The sequence below is a fragment of the Podarcis gaigeae genome (genome assembly GCF_964106915.1).
Source record: "Podarcis gaigeae genome assembly, chromosome: 5".
In the NCBI taxonomy this organism is placed as follows: Eukaryota; Metazoa; Chordata; class Lepidosauria; order Squamata; family Lacertidae; genus Podarcis; species Podarcis gaigeae.
This window is the reverse complement of record NC_139681.1, coordinates 59,269,428-59,289,526: the sequence shown is the minus strand read 5'-3', so window position 1 is coordinate 59,289,526 and position 20,099 is coordinate 59,269,428. Positions and strand designations below refer to the sequence as shown.

At 48.2% G+C, this 20,099-nt stretch overlaps 2 protein-coding genes across 5 annotated transcripts; one reads left to right on the top strand and one right to left on the bottom strand.

The window, feature by feature from the left end:
• The first annotated feature begins 96 nt into the window (after positions 1 to 96).
• On the top strand, positions 97 to 9,127 carry MORN4 (MORN repeat containing 4). Of its 3 annotated transcripts, none has more exons than XM_083738082.1 (6): positions 97 to 287; positions 1,379 to 1,483; positions 4,503 to 4,600; positions 5,351 to 5,465; positions 5,892 to 6,001; positions 7,037 to 9,127. In XM_083738082.1, the coding sequence occupies exons 3-6, from the start codon at positions 4,534 to 4,536 to the stop codon at positions 7,183 to 7,185; spliced, it is 441 nt and encodes a 146-aa protein (XP_083594208.1). In that variant the 5' UTR covers positions 97 to 287; positions 1,379 to 1,483; positions 4,503 to 4,533; the 3' UTR covers positions 7,186 to 9,127. The 3 variants fall into 3 exon arrangements, with proteins under 3 accessions (XP_083594208.1, XP_083594207.1, XP_083594206.1); XM_083738080.1 differs by having other exon boundaries at positions 160 to 287; positions 1,379 to 1,487; XM_083738081.1 differs by lacking the exon at positions 1,379 to 1,483 and having other exon boundaries at positions 142 to 287.
• HOGA1 (4-hydroxy-2-oxoglutarate aldolase 1) lies at positions 8,254 to 18,760 on the bottom strand. Of its 2 annotated transcripts, none has more exons than XR_014563997.1 (7): positions 18,428 to 18,712; positions 15,152 to 15,280; positions 14,790 to 14,917; positions 13,332 to 13,466; positions 12,248 to 12,344; positions 10,985 to 11,874; positions 8,254 to 10,807 (listed from the first exon to the last, which is right to left on the bottom strand). XR_014563997.1 is itself a non-coding variant. In XM_083738044.1 (7 exons), the coding sequence occupies exons 1-7, from the start codon at positions 18,684 to 18,686 to the stop codon at positions 10,269 to 10,271; spliced, it is 1,032 nt and encodes a 343-aa protein (XP_083594170.1). In that variant the 5' UTR covers positions 18,687 to 18,760; the 3' UTR covers positions 10,149 to 10,268. The 2 variants fall into 2 exon arrangements, 1 of the variants encoding a protein (XP_083594170.1); XM_083738044.1 differs by having other exon boundaries at positions 10,149 to 10,418; positions 11,741 to 11,874; positions 18,428 to 18,760.
• Positions 18,761 to 20,099: the final 1,339 nt, after the last annotated feature.

Here is a 20,099-nt window from a genome sequence, read left to right as displayed (position 1 = left end):
GAACCCTCCTCGCCCTTCACAAAGAAGGCTGCTGTGGGAAGGGCGGGGGAGCTCAGCAGCGAGGCTGGGCAATGAAGAGGCGCGTTACTGCGGGTTGCCAGGGCAACAGCCAACGGCGTGCGCGGATGGTTCCTGGTGGGCGGTTGCCCTGGGTGGTGGGTGTGAAGGAAGCCTGGCATAACTGACGGAGCGAAAGGAGAGGAGGGAGGAGGAGGCGGCGGCGGCCGATGGGGGGAGACCGAAGGGGTGTGGGGCTGGTGGCAGCTGCGGAGAAGCTCGGAGCGCAGGTGAGGGGCGCGGCCGTCGGGGATGCCGCCCAGAAGGGCTGAGGGGAAGCGGTGCCTGGGCTGGGAGCCGCTGTGCGGAGGCTGCTGAGGTGGGTGGGCTACGAGGGCTTTGGGGTGCCGCGGCGGACGAGAGCGCCCACAAGGGCTGCGTGGCAAAGGGTGGTAGCGGGGGGCTGCCCGCCGCGGGTGCACGAGAGCCAGCTGGGCCCCGCGACCGTGGGTGCCATGCACCGTGCATGACGCCGGCGCTAAAATTTGTGGGTGTCCGGCCCCTTCCTGGGGAATTTTGTGGGTGCTGCTCGGGCACCCAGGGCCCTAGGGAGTTTGGTACCTATGATCGGGTGGCTGGAGTAGCCGGAGTGGCACTAGGGCATGGGCGTGGCTTCGCCGGGCGGCATGGCGTGACTTCAGCATCCTGCAAGGACCCGAATTCAGGGGCGAAGCTGTGAGTGGGGGGGGTTTGTTTCGTTTGTTTGGCGATTGTGATTTTGCACCGTGGTGACTCGGGAGTGTTGAGGCTGCCTGAAAGGCATTTTGCCGCGGCTTGAAGAGCTGGAGCAGAGACATAATAGCGACACACTTCTCACTTTGTAGCTGCCTTTCTGTTTTAATTGACTCATGCCAGGCTCCCGCTGCCCGGTAAGACAACCTGATGGTTACTGCCAAATTCTGCTGGTTTCCGAGTGGGTTGGGGTGTCCCTCTTCACAGCTTGAGAAACTGTTACACACGCCTGGTTTGCTGCTGCTGCAGAGCAGCTGGGATCGCTCTGCTCCAGCAATCTGTTATAATTGTTTCCAGGGAAGCAACAGCCATCGCGTGGTCCCTCGGAGACTAGGCGAACCTCATCGCCTCCTCTGTAGCCCTCCAGCCAGCGCTGATCATTAACAAGAAAATTCTTAAGTATATCTTACCTTCCAAACGTGAACAGATTAAAGTTGTATTTTCATAAGGATGACTTTTTGCTCCAGTTATTTTGTTGGTTTGAGTGTCTTGGTAATTTGTGGTAAAAAGAGTAGTGATTATTTACATATTGACATTTAATGCACCTTGAACCTCTTATATCTTCTTCTGTCTCCTGGACTTGTAACAGGTTAACTGCACTATTACATGACTTCAAGTCTAAGGCTAGCCTCAAATCTGGGCTCCGATTGTAGTGATGCTAGTTTCCCTGCTGTTCTACTACAGCAGCAGTTTGGTAGGTGAGCACTACCATGTATTGATTTGCTATCATTCACTGTAGACTTTGAAAATAAATTAACCATTCTTTATTTCCAGAACTAGGTGCTAGTCCATTGGGTCTAATGGGGCACTGCCCCACCAACCTCTATCTGCCCTCAGCCAGGTCACACCATGCCTGCCTTCCTACTTACCACCTGTCAGGGGCCATCAGCTTCCTCCTCCCTGGTCTCAGTGTTGCCCCTGTAGTATTCAGCAGGGAGGAGGATGGGGACAAAACTAAAATTAGTTGACTCTAGATTCCACCTATCTGCTGCCCCTGCTAGGGTAGGGTGTTTCTATTTGGAGAGGTCTGGGTTCTAGCGCTGCAGCATCTCCCTTTTCATCTAAAATCAAACGTAAGTTTTACTCAATGAAATTAACCGAAAGACCCAATGAAAATAATGAACATGACTAAATTGAGTCTACTAACTTCAATGTACCAACTCTGAGTAAACCCAAGTTGAATACCACCCCTATTTGCTGCCTCCCAAAAGGTAGGCATTATCTTAGGTGGTTGCATTTCTGTCTTCCACTAATACAAATTACACACATTTCCCGTTTCTCATTGCTTTCCTCTTTCCCACAGAGCTTCCAGGCAGCTCATGTCATTGCCTGCTGTGAGCTCATTGATGTAGTGTACATCCTTCCTTGCTCAAGGGGCTCCTTTCTCTTTTGCTTGCCAGTTGTATATTCCAATTACAAAGATGCTGATATACAGTTGTTTTGTCCATTGTTCTGAATGTTGTCTGTGTGGAGTCCTCAGAGTTATGATTTGGTTGAAATTGATAGGCAACACTTTTGATTTAAGACTAGCTCTATACAATATGGAATTCATTGCCACAGGATTCTGTAATGCCCACTAGCTTGCATGCCTCTAAAGAAATAAAAAGAAAGAAAGAAAGGTTCTGTCTGTTTGGGTTTACAATGTATGATAGCCAGCAGCACAACCTCCAATGTTTCAAAATTTCACGTCTTCCTGAAGGAGGAGGGGTGTGGTTTGGGAATTCTCATTGATCCAGCTCTGTCTCTGGAGGTGCAGGTGTCTGCAGGTCAGTAGTGCCATTCCTGTACCAGGGTACCTTGACCACAGTTGTCTATGCATTGGTAATGTCACAGCTAGATTACTGCAATGCATTCTATGTGGGGCTACCCTTGGGGTTGCTTCAGAGGCTGCAGCTGAGGCATAATGAGACGGCTAGATTGCTGGGGCAAACTACCACCTCCATATAACTCCCTACTTGTGCAATTTGCTCTGGATGCCAGTCTGCTGTTGAACCAAGTTCAAGGTATTGCTTCTTATGTACAAGGCCCTATGTGTCTCAGGACCAGGTTACTTGAGCAACCACCTCATCCCTTACACACCCAGTAGGTTGTGAAAGGTCTTCTGTAAGTTCCAAAGATTTCAGAAGCCTCCTGCGCCGTAACTCAGATCAGGGCTTTTAGGGCTTTGAGATTGTTGTTTAGATGAAGATTAATAAATCAATGATGATAATAATAATAACAATAATGTTATTTTATATATTTCTTACTTTATTTCATAAAATTTATTCACCACTTGATTGCAAAAAAACAAAAACAAAACCACCCTCAAGGCAGTTTAGAACAACATGGTAATTATTTTATTATTCAGCCCCTCCCCTTCCCTTGATCTGCCCTTGAAAGCTCCTTACATTTTTCTAAATGTAACTTGTCTTCCTGGACAGAGCCAAGTGTAGATAGATTTGAATAGTAAACTTTCCTTCTGGCTATCCTTGCTTAGCCTGGCACAAAGGTTTCTGCTCTTGCCAAGCCATGGAGAGTTCCAGGCGGGTGTTTGGAATATTAAGCAAGGAATTCAACATGTAGGTTCTGCTAGTTGCTTTAGGATCTGTCAAACAGTAAATAAATGGGGGAGATGACATACATTAAAATACCCACCATCCATCCGCATGTAGTAAACATGTAGTACAAAGGGGCCTGGGCACTTTGCAGTTCTACTAGTCTCTTGCTGATAGTAGGAGATAGCAGCGTTTAATGCTGAAAACTGCCTGAATAAGCCTCTGAGATAGGAAGCACCAGGCTGGGTCTCCATCTGGGCTCCACACATGAATGTTTCATGGAGGTAGAGCCCTTTGTGCTGGACCTGCATTTGAGTCTAGTCTGGTGAAAAAAACCCAAGAAGAAATAGCAACGTGAGCCATAAGGCTTGAATTTCCTGTGGCAAGAATGGATACGTTTGTCTGGTGGAGGCAGGAAATTGCTCTGTGTGGCACTGATGTGGAGAAATAGGGCAGGAGTCTGCAAAACACATATATGCCAGGTCAGCTATGCGAGCTGAACTCCTGTGGCTTAAGCCTTGTGTGTCCTTCCCTACTAAGGTAGGATACCCTATTTTGGGGGGAACATGTGTTTGAGAGTTTTGCTCCTGCATACTGAGTGTGTTGTGTAGTAGTTAGAGTATCAGACAAGGACTAGGAATACCTAAATTCCAATCTTGGCTCAGCCCATGAAACTCATTGGGTGACTTCAGCCCATTAATATTTCTCTCTCTCTCTCTCTCTCTCTCTCTCTCTCTCTCTCTCTCTCTCTCTTTAACCTACCTTACAGGATTGTTGTGAGTATTCAGAAGGGGGGGCAGGAGACATGCTGTCCCAAGTCCCTTTGCAGGAAAGGCGGAATAAAAACTTAAAGAGTTCCTTATAGGATTGGGGATAACAAAATGTAATTATACTACCTTGTAATAAATATGCCAGTACAGTATAGACTGTTCAGAGTTCATACTGGTGGCCAAGGAAGGAGAGTCCACAACCTCCCTAGGGAGACCATTCCACTGTCGAACAGCTCTTACTGTCAGAAAGTTTTTCACTTGCATGATGCTCATACTGCATGGATCCAAAACTGGTGGATGTGGCTTCCCTGTCTCCTCAGCTTGCTGTACTTCTCCCTAGTTTCTGAAGTGCTCTTCCTCCCCATGGGCATCTTATCCTGTTTTCAAACTCCTGCATCTTTTCTTGCAGCTGTTGTCTTGCCTTCTTGAAAGCTGGCACCATGACCTTGACCAAGGGCTCCTTCACCTACTCCAGCGGGGAGGAATATTGTGGGGAGTGGAAGGAAGGTGAGTGAGGCTGACCAAGTGCAGTGGGGTCCCCTCATTGAGCCAAGTACAGGGGACGGGGTCTGTTCTTGGTGGACTGCATATAACTTCCTCTCTAGGGGCCAAACTACACATTACATTACCTGTATGGCTATGCCTTTAAGTGCAGGGGGCTTTATCTGGACTGGGACCATAGCATGTGGGGAAGGAACTACAGCTCCTTATAGCCTGTTGTGGTCCCAACCTCCTCTCCCAGGTAGTGCTCTCTGCTCTGGTCCCACAAGTGCTCCCATCAAGATATGGAGAGAACAAGGAACCTCTTCTTGGCCACTGTATCCCATTGGCTGGCAGTTGTTTATGTGTGGTGGTGGATGGCAAAACTTGCTCTTTAGGAACATGCATGTGATATATTGGAAGCTCTGAGATCCTTCACTGGCTGCACAATCAAACTTAGCAACCTTGAGGTCCACAAAGCCCTTTAGGAACGATATTGTGTCTGCACTGTGAGTCTCTGTATGAATGCATACTAAGCTCCAGCATGCCTTGTGGAGGGTAGAAGGAACAAGCAACAGCAGGGGTCTGTTACATTCTTTCTCTGTAAGACATATTAGCCAGCATGACCTCTGCCACTGCCCACATACTATTCCTTTTGTCCCTTTTTTGAAATTAAAAGTGCCACCATAGATTTCATTGATTTGTTGCTAAATGGGCACCATGGTTCCCTTTTTGACAACTGACAAAAGAGCAATACTGCTTGTTCTCCCTGCCTAGGGCGCCGGCATGGTGTTGGGCAGTTGACATTTGCTGATGGCAGCATTTACCTGGGACACTTTGAGAATGGTCTCTTCAATGGCTGTGGGGTGCTCACTTTTGCAGATGGCTCCAGGTGGGTACAGGGCTGGGGGCACACACTGTTCTAGGCTTGCATTTGGTGCATGTGCATGACCTAAGCAGCCCCAAGAAAACAAGAATAAAAGGATGCTCTGTGGAGCAGGCTGCTCTGCTGTGTTGTTGGACTTGGAAGAATGTCTATTCCTTGCTATGCCTTGCATGAAGACCTTTTTGTATGTGAGCATGCCTCTGTGATTCAGAACCATAAGCGAGCACTTCTTTGTCTTGGCTGTTACACCATCCTCATCCTGGGTTCTCTGTAGTCACTGCGATTACTACAGACTCAAGTTTAAAGAGCTCCTTAGTGATGCCTCTTTGGCTCTTTGCCTTCTGTCCAGAATACTGTGTTCCTCCTGGTGTTTTCAGTTTCTGGCTGTATGCCATAGTACAATATCCTTACACAATCCTATTATTGACGCAGGTACGAAGGGGAGTTTGTACAGGGAAAATTCAATGGCGTTGGAGTCTTCACACGGTATGACAACATGACCTTTGAGGGAGAATTCAAGGGTGGACGTGTTGATGGCTTTGGTGAGTACTGCAAACTCCTTGTTTGGAGTAGCCAAGCAGCAACACTGATCTTCTAGGGCTAAATCTATTTTGGAAGGACGGCTGCAGTATGGGATGGGGAGAAGTGAGAACTAGGCAAACACCATCCTCCAAAGCACAGTATAGCCTGACATATACCCCAGTGCCTCGTCTTGATTCACAGCTCTGCATTGCGTGGCGAGTTCCCACCCCCACCCCCCAGGATAAATTAAGACACAAGACACCATAATTTAAGGTTAAATGGGCGAATTAGGCCACAACTTTATTGAATTCAGGAATGAGAGGCATTGGCTTAGGCATTGGTCCTATCGACTATCCGGCTCCAGCCCATTTGCTGGAGACACGGGAAGGGTTAACACCATAGAGGGGGAGTCTCCTGCTGAGGCACGTCAACTAGGAGCTCCCCCCCCTCACCGCCCCTGGAGGGGGGAGGTGATGGCGTTCCTCCCCCCCCACATCCTCTTAATCCCTTCTTACCAATGCCTACCGCCACACGAGCAAGCGCTCGCCACCAATACTCTCATGCCTGAAACCAATCCCTTATCCCCTTTGCTATATCCATCAGCCAAATATAATTTCCAGCATCCGAGAGATGCACGCCATCAGCGAAATATAATTTCCTGCATCCGAAAGATGCACGCCATCAAGCCGGTAGAGGGGCTCACAGTTGAAACGTATGCCCGGGTGGTCAATGACCCTCCCACCCAGGGCTGCCACTCTACACTACGTGGGGGCGAGCCCCCTCTGCACCGGCCCTAAATAGGGCAGGCCACGCCCCCCCAGCCAGCCGATTGGCTGGCTGGGGGGGGGAGAGATGCGGCCGGGATTCTCCTGCTCTCGCAGGGGCTGAAACCAGCCCCCGCTCATGTGGGGGTAGGCATGAAGCCCGCAACCCCACCTCCTGGGCAGGCCGGAAGTGGCTTTCTCAGCTCTCCTGAGCTGAAGTCTTGCAAGTCTGATCCTCTGCCTTGAGCCCTGCAGCCCTGCTGAATAATAATGTTTTGTTTTCTTCCAAAGGGCTTCTGACTTTTCCTGATGGCTCTCACGGAATCCCCCGCAATGAAGGCTTCTTTGAGAACAACAAACTCTTGCGACGGGAGAAGTGCCAGGCAGTGGTCCAGCGCGCTCAGAGTGCCTCTAAATTGGCGCATGGCCTCACAGCATGATGGGTGCAAGCTCTAAAGCACCCTACCCCAGGACTCTCCCATGAAACTGCAGCTCAACCTGGGGGTTGGCAGGAGTGTGGAGTGCAGGAGTCACAGAGACAGACACCATCTCTAGGAGGTAGATGATCCCACATCAGCCCTGATCAGGTGGGCAGCCTACCCGAGTCACTTCCTTAAAACAGCCTGGCCCCCACAGTGTAATCTGGTGCCAAACCTCAACTTACAGAGCCACTGTCCCCTGCCAAACAGAGAGTCTGTCACTCCTGAGGCTGTGGCATTCCTTTGTCAAGAGCGTTCTCCATAGGACAGTCTTCTAGTGCCCCAGTTGCAGTGGGAACGGTGGTGTGTGTGTGTGTGTGTGTGTGTGTGTGTGTGTGTGTGTGTGTTACTGCTCCCACCACCACCTTAGAGGCACAAGGAGTGACTCACTAATGCTTAGACATCATTTTACCTTTTTCTTAGCTTGAGACTAATGCAGCTGAGAGTTCATGAGATTAGATGGGTTGGTCTTCAGTGTTCAAGGGAGAAGTTGGAACTTGCATTTAGCACACCTGTCACCCTCCACAGCTCTAAACCTCTGGTTCTCTCTCTTGTCACTTCAATGGGGTTCTTCGTTCCTTTTATTTATTTATTTATTTTTAATGCAAAAACGGAAAATTTATATACTGCAGAATTCTAGACCTTCTGAATGTGCCTTTCCCTGATGTTGTACATCAGCCCAAAGAAGGAGACCTGAGCTGCAATGCCTGCCATCATTTAGGCCCTAGAGTATATCTGGGATGCACTGCCATTGCTTTCTGCCACTGCTTTCTGATGCTTTATCCAGTTCACTTGGGCCATTCTCACTGTGAGTATTTGGATTGCCTCTTGGGTGAAAGTCAGCTTTTCTCCCTTATATAAGGTCTGTGTTCCTTGACCCGGAGGAAGAGATCTTCCAGAGCTGTTGCATGGCATCCATGCACCATAGTGCCATAGACACAGGGCTGCGTGTATTCTGCCCTTCAAAAATGACAATTCTGTACAAAGAAAAGCTGAATTCTGCAACATGTATAAATTACACAGAAATAATTGGCATATAATTATTTATTTTGCATGATTTCTGCTTTTGCTAGTAATAGGAAAAGTCAAAAGTGCTTTGGAGAGCACTAATGCCGTGCATCCCCTAACTCTCTCTTCCAGTTTCTCAGAATTTATCAGGCATTGCCTGAATGCTTTTAAGCCTATCTTTTGCTGCCTTAATGGCTAGAAATTTGCTTTAAAATATACAACCGAGTCTCATGATGCTGACTGCTGTGTCCAATATTGTTGAATGCAGTCACAGAGAAATGACATACACACAGCCCTGTAGATACCCAAAAGAAGTGGTGTCCATCCCCATTTTGTTCACTAGGTCCAAAGAGGTGGTTGCACTGAGATCTGGTAATGCTGTGTAGCTCTTTAGGAGCATTTTGGTAGGGGAAGTAAGTGAGCACTGGAGCCTTCAAAAACTTGAGTGTGTGCAGGGCATCCCTAATACATTTGCATGCAAAGCTGGGGCAATGACGTGGAAGAAAAGAAACAGCTTCTGGGAGGGTCCTCGCAGGCTGAATGGAAATATAGGGCTGGGCTAGCAGAAGGGGAAAGCTAGCTGTGGGATATCAGCCTGTGAAATGATGGGCTGGGGGGTTGAGTTGGGGCTGAGTGGCCTTTGAAGAGCGACTTAGTTTCTATCCAGCCACTTTGTGTTTCTGTGCACTGAAAGTAAACATGGGATTGTTTTGAGACTGGGGGGTGTTCTTAGCCAAGCATTGACCTGCATGGTGTGTGTCCCTAAGTGCCATGCTGGAGCCTCTTGTTACCAGCCCACCTCCACACTGAATGTCTGCGTGTCAATGCCACCCTCGTGCCTTTTGTGTCTCTGCCCATGTAAGGGCCTTGGCCAAATAAAGAGTTGCTGAATCTCTGCCTCCATGTCTTTTTTCCCCTATTGGAAGGATGTAACGTATCATCAAGGGTGGGCTGTGTGCATTCTGTAATAGCCTTTCTAATCATCTTTATGCTGGGAATACAGCAGCAGGCACACTCAGCTCTGTATGCTGCTTTTGTTTTGTGCAGACAATCCATGTTTCCCTCCTTTGGCTCAACGCACAGCTCTGGCCTGAAATTGTGCTGGTTTCACTATTTATTCAGTCACTCTATTTCCCCTTTGCAAGCAGAGTGTACCATTACTGAGACAGTAAATGGGGCAAAGCATTTTTACCTGGAGAACATACTTTTCTAAAGATTAATTCCACCCATGCTATCTTGGTCACTGAGGGCAAGAGACTCCGCCCCAGGAAGCAGTATCTTGCAAATAAAGCATCTTCCCTGTTAAACGGTGCTTCCTAGTTGGTGAGCTAACACCAGTCGGTACCATGAATCTATGGATCAAACAAATATGGCCCCACCCTCTTCCATTCTTACACACCTTGTGAATTTGCAGTTGGTCAACACCTACTGACTTATGGAAGTAGGCCATGTAGTCATGCAGCAAACTCCTTTGACATCACCTTGGAAGATTGTAATGATGGGGAATAGGAGGATGAGGCACCTATTTCTTTCCAGATATTGTTGGACTGCAACTCTGTCCATTGGCAGACCATGGTAGTTTTAATTTTGCTGGCTCCAGCTGTTATCCAGACCCCCTTGGAAAAGCAATGGACATGGGGTCTTCTTTCTTTCTTGTCAGCTGGGGGAGCACAGGAAAGGAAGTCAACCTGAAAGGATAGTGCCTCAGGCACTCAAATGTTAAATGGGCCCCCAATGGTCAATTTGATACAATAGATAAGTACCCCAGCTAAGGACAAATTTGGCGATTCCAAGCCGGAAGGGTTAGAACCTTTATGAGAAGGCTTACTTGCCCATTTGAAAACCTTTCTGGCATCTTCCTTATGCTGTTTCACTTGTAATAATACTTTGGTTTTCAAACATGCCAATGAACGGTGTAGGTTGAATGAGCTGTATTTTAGTAAGCTGCAGGATATGAAATTCGAGGCTTAACTGGATGGCAATATCCCTGCTGCCCATTTCAAGGTTCCGACCATTGCCTGGAACAGCTTCGTCTTTCAGAGCCATCCGTTGGAGCTGAAATCCTGACGCAGCTCCCTCACTTGTGCCTCACTTAGCGGGAGCAAGGGAGAGCGACAGAAGCCCCCATTTAAACCAAACCATTCCATGGCCTGTTTCAGGCCTGGGACTCCAAACTTGCTTGTTACCTGTGGAAAGAGAAACAGTGCAGGGCACTCAGAACTGCTCTGTGGCCAACAGTGTGGCAGAGGTGTACATGAACCCCCTTTTCCTACAAGCATCACTCAGCTCTAGGCCTGCAGAAACTTGTCAAGGACTTGTCTGTGGTCACAGAATGTCCAGAAATTTAGACATGGGAAAGTGTTATGACCCAGTAATTCCTGTTTGACACTTAATCAATCCAGGCAAGGAGGTAATGGTGCAGATCATACTAAGCGTGAACGTTTGAAGTCAACAGTGTATGTGCATATGAAGAAGCGGTTGGTTAATTCTTAAACTACATGAGGTCTAATAAAGTACTACTAGTACAAGGATATACAGTAAGCTTACAACTTGCGTTCACTTATGCAATTGCAATCTTACCAGTGGGGGGTGCAGGGGGGCGTGGGGGTGCAGGGGGGGCTGGACGCACCGGGTGCAACATCTGGGGGGGGGGCGCTCGCACTCGCAGCTCTCTGCCCCTACTAAAATCCACGTGTTAGGGGGCGCAAATTACTTGCCTTGCCCCGGGTGCTGGCAACCCACGCTACGCCACTGAATCTTACACAGGTGTGTGGGGGGGGAATAAATTAATACATGGAGAACTGGGGAAACTGTTCTCTGCTCTTCATTCATTCATTCATTCATTCATTCATTCATTTATTTTCCCCACCCATGCACCCAGCAGGTTTTCTTTGCTTATCAAGCTTTGGGAGGGAGGTGCAAGGGCTCCAGAGGATTAGTACTAGAATTACAAGCCCCAGATATGTTTCTGAAATTATTAAATGGAGCCGAAAAGAAACTGCCAAAAAATAAAATAAACATTTACAGTTGCATATCATGCTTTTGCAAAATCCAGAAGATTGTAGTGTGAATAAGTCACAGGTTTTGCCAAGAAAAATCCAAAGCATGGCTGACGTTCCCAAAATTGTCACAAAAATAAAAATGTAATGCTGAGATGGCTCAGAACACTGGCGCTCACGCAGAATAGGACAGGGCAAAGTGGGAGAAATGTAAGACCAAAGGGGAAGCAATAAAACACAATTGCTTGGTCATATTGCTGACTCCTGAAGCAGATAACCTCTGCTTCAGGAAATATGGTTTGCAAAGGATGGGGAAGGATAGGGCTTGACCCACAGCCTCTGCTGCAAACCATGAGCACATGAGCAACAACTGTATGTTGTTCTGTTGGGAGCTCCACCAAAGCAATTGCCTCTTTTCCAGTTGGGCCTTTTCCTCCCCATACATTCCCAAGGAAGTGGGGCGTCCCCACTTCTTACGTCCCACTTTCCTCATGTTTTCTGGCTCTTACCGCAATGTTAGGCTCAATGAGTCGGTGCTGCAGTGCACGGGCCTCATCCCAGCTTCCAGCACAGCACAGTTGCTCAAGCTGACAGACTGGAGAGCCAAGCACATTGGCAAGGGCACAAATCCCTCCAGCAGCACCTGGAGCAAGGAGCATAGTTCCATCAAAAAAAGAATAGGGCACCTAGGCAGTGAAACGGGCATCTTTGCATAATACACACACCACTTCCCCAGCATTTTTTCGTTCTCTGCTCATTTCAAACTAGCAAAGCCTGGACCAAATGTTGGGCTCCCTGTAGCAGCTTCCAACCCAAAGAAGGAAGGAAGGAAGGAAGGAAGGAAGGAAGGAAGGAAGGAAGATCATACTCTGCTCAAGGGTATCCAAGTTGGAAAATGCTTTTTTAATCTCTTGACAAATGTTATAATGCACACCCTAGGCTACTTTGTAACCCTTCCCCATGTCCTGAAACAGCCAGCCAGCCCCGTATGGACATCAGCTCCCAGTATCACCTACCTACAATGTAACTGGCCAGCAGAAAACCAGCTGATCCTGCCAGTACCTGGAAGTCCTCATGGTAGGTCCTGTGGACAAGCAGTCCGAGGCGGGTGATCTGGCAAGAGATGGGATCGCTTGATAGGGGAGGACAGCAGTAGGCATCCATCAAAATGAGGGGGCAGCAGTTGACGCTGACAATGAAAACACTGCTCTGCCATTGCTTTATTCATGTCCCCTTGTGCAAAGCTGGCTTTATCAGTTCTGCAGCTTCCCCCTGTAAGCTAACAGGCAGCTCCTGTCTTTGAAAGAAGAGCATCAGCCCCTACAGCAACTCCCCTCTTTTTGCCTCACTTATCTAATGCTCTGCCTACAATGGGCGATCTCAACATCAAGTGGGGAGGGATGGATGGACTATGCTACTATAAGCAGAGGGTAGTAGTCTAAGGTCACATGGTGCTGTCACATTGTTAACAGCACAGCCTGCCTAATTCTTGGGTAGACGAGAGACCCACAAAGGCGGCACTGAAGTTTTGGGAAACAGAGATAGTGTAATACCAAAAGAAGGTGAAATTCACTGGTAGAGTCACCACTGAAGGTCTGGGTTCAACAGAGATCACAGCCGCTTTCCAGTCACATATCTCCTGGTGGATTTGTTGGGGTAAGCAAATGGAGCTGTTTTATTACTGAAACGGCTGATTCCATAGCTTCACTGGCAGGATGGGCCACAGTTTGAAAGTGTCTGCATATGAGTGTTTAAGCGTTTAGGGTTATTAAAGAGAGCACAAAACCTTCGCATCAGTTTGGAGAGGATCCAAATTTTGGGGGTTACACATTAACGAAGCTAATGAAAAGTGTGTTAGGAAACTGCCACCTGGCTGTGTCCTGACGTGGAAAACAGCCTTAAGCTGTGGGAAATGATTACTTCAAAGTTAATCTTTCAATAGTCTAGGAGGAGGGACATGCTCCAGATCCCCCTGTGGGCCATTAGCTTCCTTAAGAGGGCCAATACTGACAGGCCCTCCAACTCAGATTCTTGCCAGCACCCCAATATGCGATCGCAACCCGCTTTGTCTCAGCACCCGGCCTTCCCCCCTTCACTCACATTGCCACCACTGTCCTTGATCCCTACAATGTTGGGGTGCTGTGCTAGGCTGAGCACCACATCGGTGGGCAGCTCCAGATTCGTATTGGCCGGGACGCTGTAGAGTATCACAGGGATTGGAGATGCTTCAGCTACCTGAGGACACAAAATAGCATGGTAGTGGCACATGGGAAAACCCACATACAGACCGCGAGAAGCCTCCACACAGCAAGTTACCCTTCAAAGCCTGGTTCACATGCTTCCTTTCACACAGTAAAATCCATGTCAACTCCAGCCATCCCCTTGCTGTGGTAGATCTTGTATAGATACACTTACTGTGTGTGCTGTTACACTTATTAGCCAATGTTTTCACTGGGACTGGACAGGTCTGGGTTTTTTTAATTCTCAGTGTGAAGCAATACAACAAACCTGCGGCCATGCAGATGATGCAGGACTACAACTCCCATCATCCCTGACCACTGGGCCATGCTGGCTGGGGATGATGGGAGTTGTAGTGGCAACACAGGTTTCATCATCCCTGCAACAAAATGCTCCTTTTCGTGGGCTACGTTTTTCCACACTTCCAGCACAGCAATGTTAAACAAGACTTGCAGCCCTAACATGGCAGCCAATGGCTCCCAGGCTCCTAAGCGTCTGCCAGCATTTTTTGACTTGGAGAACCATTTAACTCTTTTCAGTACCTGCTTAAAACATTCTTATTTAGATAGGTCTACCCAGGTGCTTAGAAAGTTGAGCTAATTTTAATCTGCTTTAGTATTTTAACTCTTGTATGTTTTAAAGCATACCTTTCCTTTCTTTAAAAAAAATCTTTTTGTAAACCGATTTTTTTGTTTTTTACAATCATGTGGTGTATAAATTTTTATGAAATAAATAAATAACTTCTCACACACAAGCTAAATAACTAGTACTCAAAGGTCAGTCTCATTCCAAGGAAGAACATCATGATAATGAAAGGGAACAGGACCTGGAAGAAACAAGTCAAGTGTTTATTCATTCTGATTTATGGGTACCCTGCTCAGTAGCTGTGGAGATATAGCACATGTTTCATACTACACCGAACCCTGCAAATGAATCATCACTGATCTGAATTAGACACAGAGAATGACTATTTAATATACAGATCTTTGTTCTAAAATTCAAGGTAGCTAGAGACCAAATGCTCTCTCTTTTCAAACCCACATTTTTTACTTTCTCAAATAAGCTTTTTATTTTCTGTATAAATACTTTTTAACCCAGGCAAACACTGGTGCCTGCAATAAAAACCCTAAGCACCTTAGGGAGAAGTTGCACTTGAATTCAGAATTAAAGGTATTTATTTTAATTGCATTTCTATTGAAAATCCACTCATGCCTGCAACATCAACCAACCTGTAATACAAGCTACCATCATCTTGGTACCATCTCAGCCTTCCCCCCAGTCCCTGCGGCTCTGACCAGATGCCTGCGCTGCATCCTTCACCTGTTTGTAATGATGAATCAAGGCTGCACTGGTCATGCTTCCCCGGAAGTAGCAAGGCGTCACCACGAGGGCAGCGTCTGCGCCCTTATCAGCCATTTGTGCTGTCATCTCAATGGTGCCCCGAGTTGCTAAAGGAAGGAGGAGAAAGAGGATAAATGGACAAAAATAATAAACGGGTTTTAAGAGGCCTGTGGGACCAAAGGATGGGCTCAGTGAGATTAAGAGGCTCCCAGAACCAGAGGTGGAATCAGGGGATAGAAAGTGCCTATATAAGATCATTGCTCAGCTCTAGCATCTTAATTCAGGAGGTGGTGCGGCTGGAGAATGGCATCCTCTGGCCCCATCCCCTGTATGCTGCTCACATTCACATCCAGTCCCAGCCAGCAGGAGCTTATCCTTGGGCATAGCTTGGCGCACCCGTCTCACCACTTCCAGGCGTTCTTGTTGAGTCAGGTAGGGAAATTCCCCATTGGAACCCTGCACCACAAAACCTGCAAAAAGACAGAGAGAGAGTTGGCAATGGGAACTCAGCCATTTTCATTTCAAGAGTTTATGTTCTGCTTTTAAACAGAAGGACCCCAAAGCAACAGAGAAACACCAAAACCTTAAATCACAATACAGTAGTACCTCGGGTCAAGTACTTAATTTGTTCCAGAGGTCCGTTCTTAACCTGAAACTGTTCTTAACCTGAAGCACCACTTTAGTTAATGGGGCCTCCCACTGCCACCGCACCACCGGAGCACGATTTCTGTTCTCATCCTGAAGCAAAGTTCTTAACCTGAAGCACTATTTCTGGGTTAGCGGAGGCTGTAACCTGAAGCGTATGTAACCCGAAGCATATGTAACCTGAGGTACCACTGTATAGATAGGTAGATAGATGATAGATGAATGAAAGAAGAGGTGCCAGAACTCACCATGAACATCTCCCTTGCTCTCTTATAATCGCAATGGCACCCAACTGAGTTCTGGCAAGTTCTGGCTGAAAAAAAGCTCTCTCTCTCTCTCTCTCTCTCTCTCTCTCTCTGTGTGTGTGTGTGTGTAGCTAGCTAGATAAAATGATAAAATGTAAAACAAATGAGCATGAACAAAACAAGCCCAAATAGCAGTAGAAAACAATAAAGCAGGAGTGAATAAAACTAGACGAACTAGGAGTGGAGTAGGAACCCTGATGAATTTTTAAAAAGTGTTAACCTGTAATTTAAACAATAATTGTGCTAAAAGGACTCCATAAATCTGCTTGGGGAGGGTGCCAACACTGAGGTCTCCAGTGTTCCAGGCATCAGTCTAGCTCATGAAGTGTGCCTCCGGGGGTAAAGTCAAACCACTGGAGAATCACAGCCCCTGCTGTGGCTGCAGAGACTGGGAACTCGTAACTGCTTCCTCCTAGCTGCTGTAATTTGAGCCTATTGAAGATTTGATGAAGTCTTCAAAGACAGCCCCACATCGAGAACATGAGTAGTCTAACCAGGATGTTACTGGAGCTGAAGTCTGGTGATCTAAGAGTGGGCTTGGCCACAAAGTCAAGAAGGTGGTAAGTAGCCAACCAAATGAAGACTCCTGTCTCACAGCTATAACAACAGTTGAGTTACAGAAGCTTTCTACTCTTGCCTGCCAAACCATGTCCAAACCCCCAGGAGAAGAAAATCATGCTGGGCAGCATTACTGACTTCTTCCTGGCAGGGCTCCCGTGCCTTTAGCAGATGCATTTCAGACAGAAATCCAACAAGTAAGGCTACAAAAGCAAGGATGGGGAACTGTCAACAACATAGTAACTACACTTGGAAAAGGGGAGTCACTGTAATTGGATAGGTGGTAAACCAAGATCTTTTCGGAAAGAATGCCTGGGCATGTGGAATCCAGGAAGTATGGCAGCCGGTTACTGGTAGGGTATCCATGCAAAGTTGTCCCCTGCTAGTGAAGACTAGGATAGCATCATTGGGGGGAGGGGAAGGAAAAATACGCCAAAAATGCAGGTTCCTCCCCCATCTCTAGCAGAGCAGCAGACAAAGGCCAAAGTTCGTGCAGGCAGCCATGTGTGTCTTTGAAGAAATAGCATAGTTGACAATTCAGCTGTGTACCCCTTTCCTATTTACTGGAAAAGGTCCCGCTGGATGAAACAAGTAAATGGAAGGCTTGGTTTTGCTCTGTTAAATTGTCACCACTGGAGAAGTAGCAGTGCTAGCTCTGAAGGACCTTTCAGCACAGTATGTGCATCCAGCACACCCCCCCCCCCCTCTAGCTGGCTGGGAATAACTGTGCCTACAATACAGTGAAACCACTTGCTCATCCATTTTTCCTGCAAAACGTTCTGTGCCTTTATCAGTTTCAGGGCAGAAGGTCTAGCAAGACACGTTGCATTTCTGTGTATCAGATAGTTCTTAAAGGCATTGAGATTTTTTTTGTTTCTCTTTCCAGAGTTATAGAGAAGGGGGGTCCTAGTTCACTGTGAACCTGCCTTCCAGGATACAACAAGACCCCCACAAATCTGTTTGGAGAGTATATTCCAAGAATGGGGTCCTTATCCCTAGCTACCTTACCATTGAATGAAGAGCAATTCCTCTCAAAGAGCTACACTTCGCAGAGCTCCCCCATGAAGAGGGATTTGTCTTAAACCATTCTGGAAATACAGTGGTACCTCGGGTTAAGAACATATTTTGTTCTGGAGGTCCGTTCTTAACCTGAAACTATTCTTAACCCGAGGTACCACTTTAGCTAATGGGACCTTCCACTGCCGCCGCGTGATTTCTGTTCTCATCATGAAGCAAAGTTCTTAACCCAAGGTACTATTTCTGGGTTAGCGGAGTCTGTAACCTGAAGCATCTGTAACCCGAGGTACCACTGTAGTAGCTCTGGGAGGAGAACAGGGGTCTCCTAAGTACTCTTAGGAAGGCCTACACAGCCATTGGGTAGGGTGAGGTCACTGCCTCAGGCGGTGGAAGCCCTGAGGCAGCATTTTTGTGGGTCTGTCCCACCACCATCTGCCAGTGAAGTGGCACCAACACCAGTGTAGACTTGGGGGGAGATCGCACAGATTTCAGGCAAGATCTCACTGAAATTGTGTGAGATCTCATACAATTTTTGCCAGATCCCGCTGGAAATTGGCACGGCTTTGCCCAAAATCGGTGCCAATGCCAGCACCATTTCTCCAGCCAGGGGCAGACTTGAGTAATCTTTCGTAATATGGCGCTCTGTGTGAGGCCTAAATTGGGCGCCCCAAAATGGATCTTCTCAATGATGGATTTTCTCAGTTTTGCATCTCCTCGGCTCAGCACCCTGTGCGGGGGAATCCAGGGCTGCTCCAATGGGGATGGGAGGGCAGGTGGCAGCGGGGTAGGGCAGCATGTCTCCTATCACCCCAAATGACTAAACGAGAGGCGCTGCCCGTCACTCTCTGCACCTCTAGCCAAGGACAGCTCTCAGGATTATTTGGGGGGGGGGGGGGAGCGGCGAGCCATGACTGTTCCAAGTGGCATCATAGCGCTTTAAATGAATGGTGTGGATGTGTAGTCAACAGCGTTGCCAACGCCCCCGGAACCCCACGGGAACAAACTGCGACCCACATCCCTCTCCAGAAAGTACAAAGTTGCTGCACCACCCGCCCTCTCCATTTGGTGCTCTGCCCCGCCTGCCGACCCTACCTCGGAAGGGAATCCCGGAGTAGAGGCGCAGGTTTTCCTCCAGCCGGCTGTAATCCACCTCTCCCTGCGAGGTGAACGGGGTGGCCAGGGGCGGGTAGATGCCCCGCAGGTCGAGGCGCCGGGAGGGTGTCGCTGCCGAGGCCCCCGCGGCAAACCTCCTGGGCGCGCTGCCCGCCCCAATCCCCGCGGGGCGCAGGCCAGGGCCTTTCTGCCGCTGCAGGCGCAGGAGCCGCGCAGCCACCACAGCCACCCGCACCATGGCCCTGTCGCGGCGTAGCGCTGCGCCCTGTGGGAGCTGCACAAGGCTTGATCCGGGGCGGGGAGAGTTGGCGAAGTCCGCCCCGTCGGCGTGGGGTGGGAGTCCAAGCCGATCGGCCTCGCCGCACCATACAGCCCTTATCAAACTCGAAGAGAGGAGTGGAAGCGGCTCCGTCAGCTGGATCCTGATAGGAAGCCAAGTCGTATGCCCTGTTCCCAAACTTTGCAGGTGCAGAAAGTATGGAGAGTGGAATTGTTCGTGACTGCCCCCATGCCACCCTGAGCATAAATGCATAATAAAAGGATGTTTGGAGGGGCCCCAAATCCCCCCTGCCAATCTGCTTTTCTTTCAGCTAGCAGAGGTGAAGGATTGGGGGCGGGGACTGTGGGTTTGTTGGGAATTCTGGTTTTGGTAATTGATCCATCTGTTTGAACGTTTTAGATTGCAAGCCTAAACATACTTATTAGGGAGAAAGCCTCATTATACACGCTAAGACTTCTGAGTAGACATGCATAGGACTATGCCATTAATGCACTGTTTCGGTTTTGTGAAATGTGGTGTTATATCTATTATGTATGTGGAACATGCTTTAGTCTTCTTAGGAGGAAGAGGCGTTTGCTGCCCTAATATTAAGGTAAAGGGACCCCTGACCATTAGGTCCAGTCGTGACCGACTCTGGGGTTGCGGCGCTCATCTCACTTTATTGGCCGAGGGAGCTGGCGTACAGCTTCCGGGTCATGTGGCCAGGATGACTAAGCCGCTTCTGGCGAACCAGAGCAGTGCACAGAAACACCGTTAACCTTCCCACCGGAGCGCTACCTATTTGTCTACTTGCACTTTGACGTGCTTTCGAACTGCTAGGTTGGCAGGAGTGGGGACTGAGCAACGGGAGCTCACCCTGTCGCGGGGATTCGAACCACTGACCTTCTGATTGGCAGGTCCTAGGCTCTGTGGTTTAACCCACAGCACCACCCGCGTCCCTGTCCTAATATTAGGCACCAAGAATTTTTGTACCTTGAACAGCAGGTCTTATCTCCTTTTGCTGAGCCAGTTTGGCATTAGTTGCTTGAAGTTTGTATTTAATGTGACATATGTTTGTATTCCATGTGTGACAGGTAGAGGAGATGGGGTTTGGGGCAGATATATTATTGCCAGCTACTATAGTTAGTGAGTAGATACACAGGATGGAGGTTCTGTGTATAGACAATGAAAGACTCTGCAAAGATCTGCATGCAGATGGTTATATGAGCCTACTGGACCTCCATTGATTCTTTCACCATTCCTTCATTCCTGGAATAGCTTTTGATTTGCAGCCAGTTTTCATCTCCGGGCATTCAATCATAGCAGCTCAGATCAGGCCCACGCGGAGATTTTTGCTGCTGCTCAGGCTCCAAGCCTTCCGCACTACTTGAG

Excerpts from the sequence above, each read along its gene's own strand:
- MORN4 (XM_083738080.1), top strand. The coding sequence starts at position 1,396 with ATGACTTCAAGTCTAAGGCTAGCCTCAAATCTGGGCTCCGATTGTAGT. Across the intron at positions 1,488-4,502 it reads CTACAGCAGCAGTTTGGTAG|CTGTTGTCTTGCCTTCTTGA; the intron begins GTGAGCACTACC and ends CTTTTCTTGCAG. Across the intron at positions 5,466-5,891 it reads ACTTTTGCAGATGGCTCCAG|GTACGAAGGGGAGTTTGTAC; the intron begins GTGGGTACAGGG and ends TTATTGACGCAG.
- HOGA1 (XM_083738044.1), bottom strand. The coding sequence starts at position 18,686 with ATGGTGCGGGTGGCTGTGGTGGCTGCGCGGCTCCTGCGCCTGCAGCGG. Across the intron at positions 13,467-14,789 it reads TGATTCATCATTACAAACAG|GTAGCTGAAGCATCTCCAAT; the intron begins GTGAAGGATGCA and ends TTGTGTCCTCAG. Across the intron at positions 11,875-12,247 it reads GCTGGCCAGTTACATTGTAG|GTGCTGCTGGAGGGATTTGT; the intron begins GTAGGTGATACT and ends TCCTTGCTCCAG.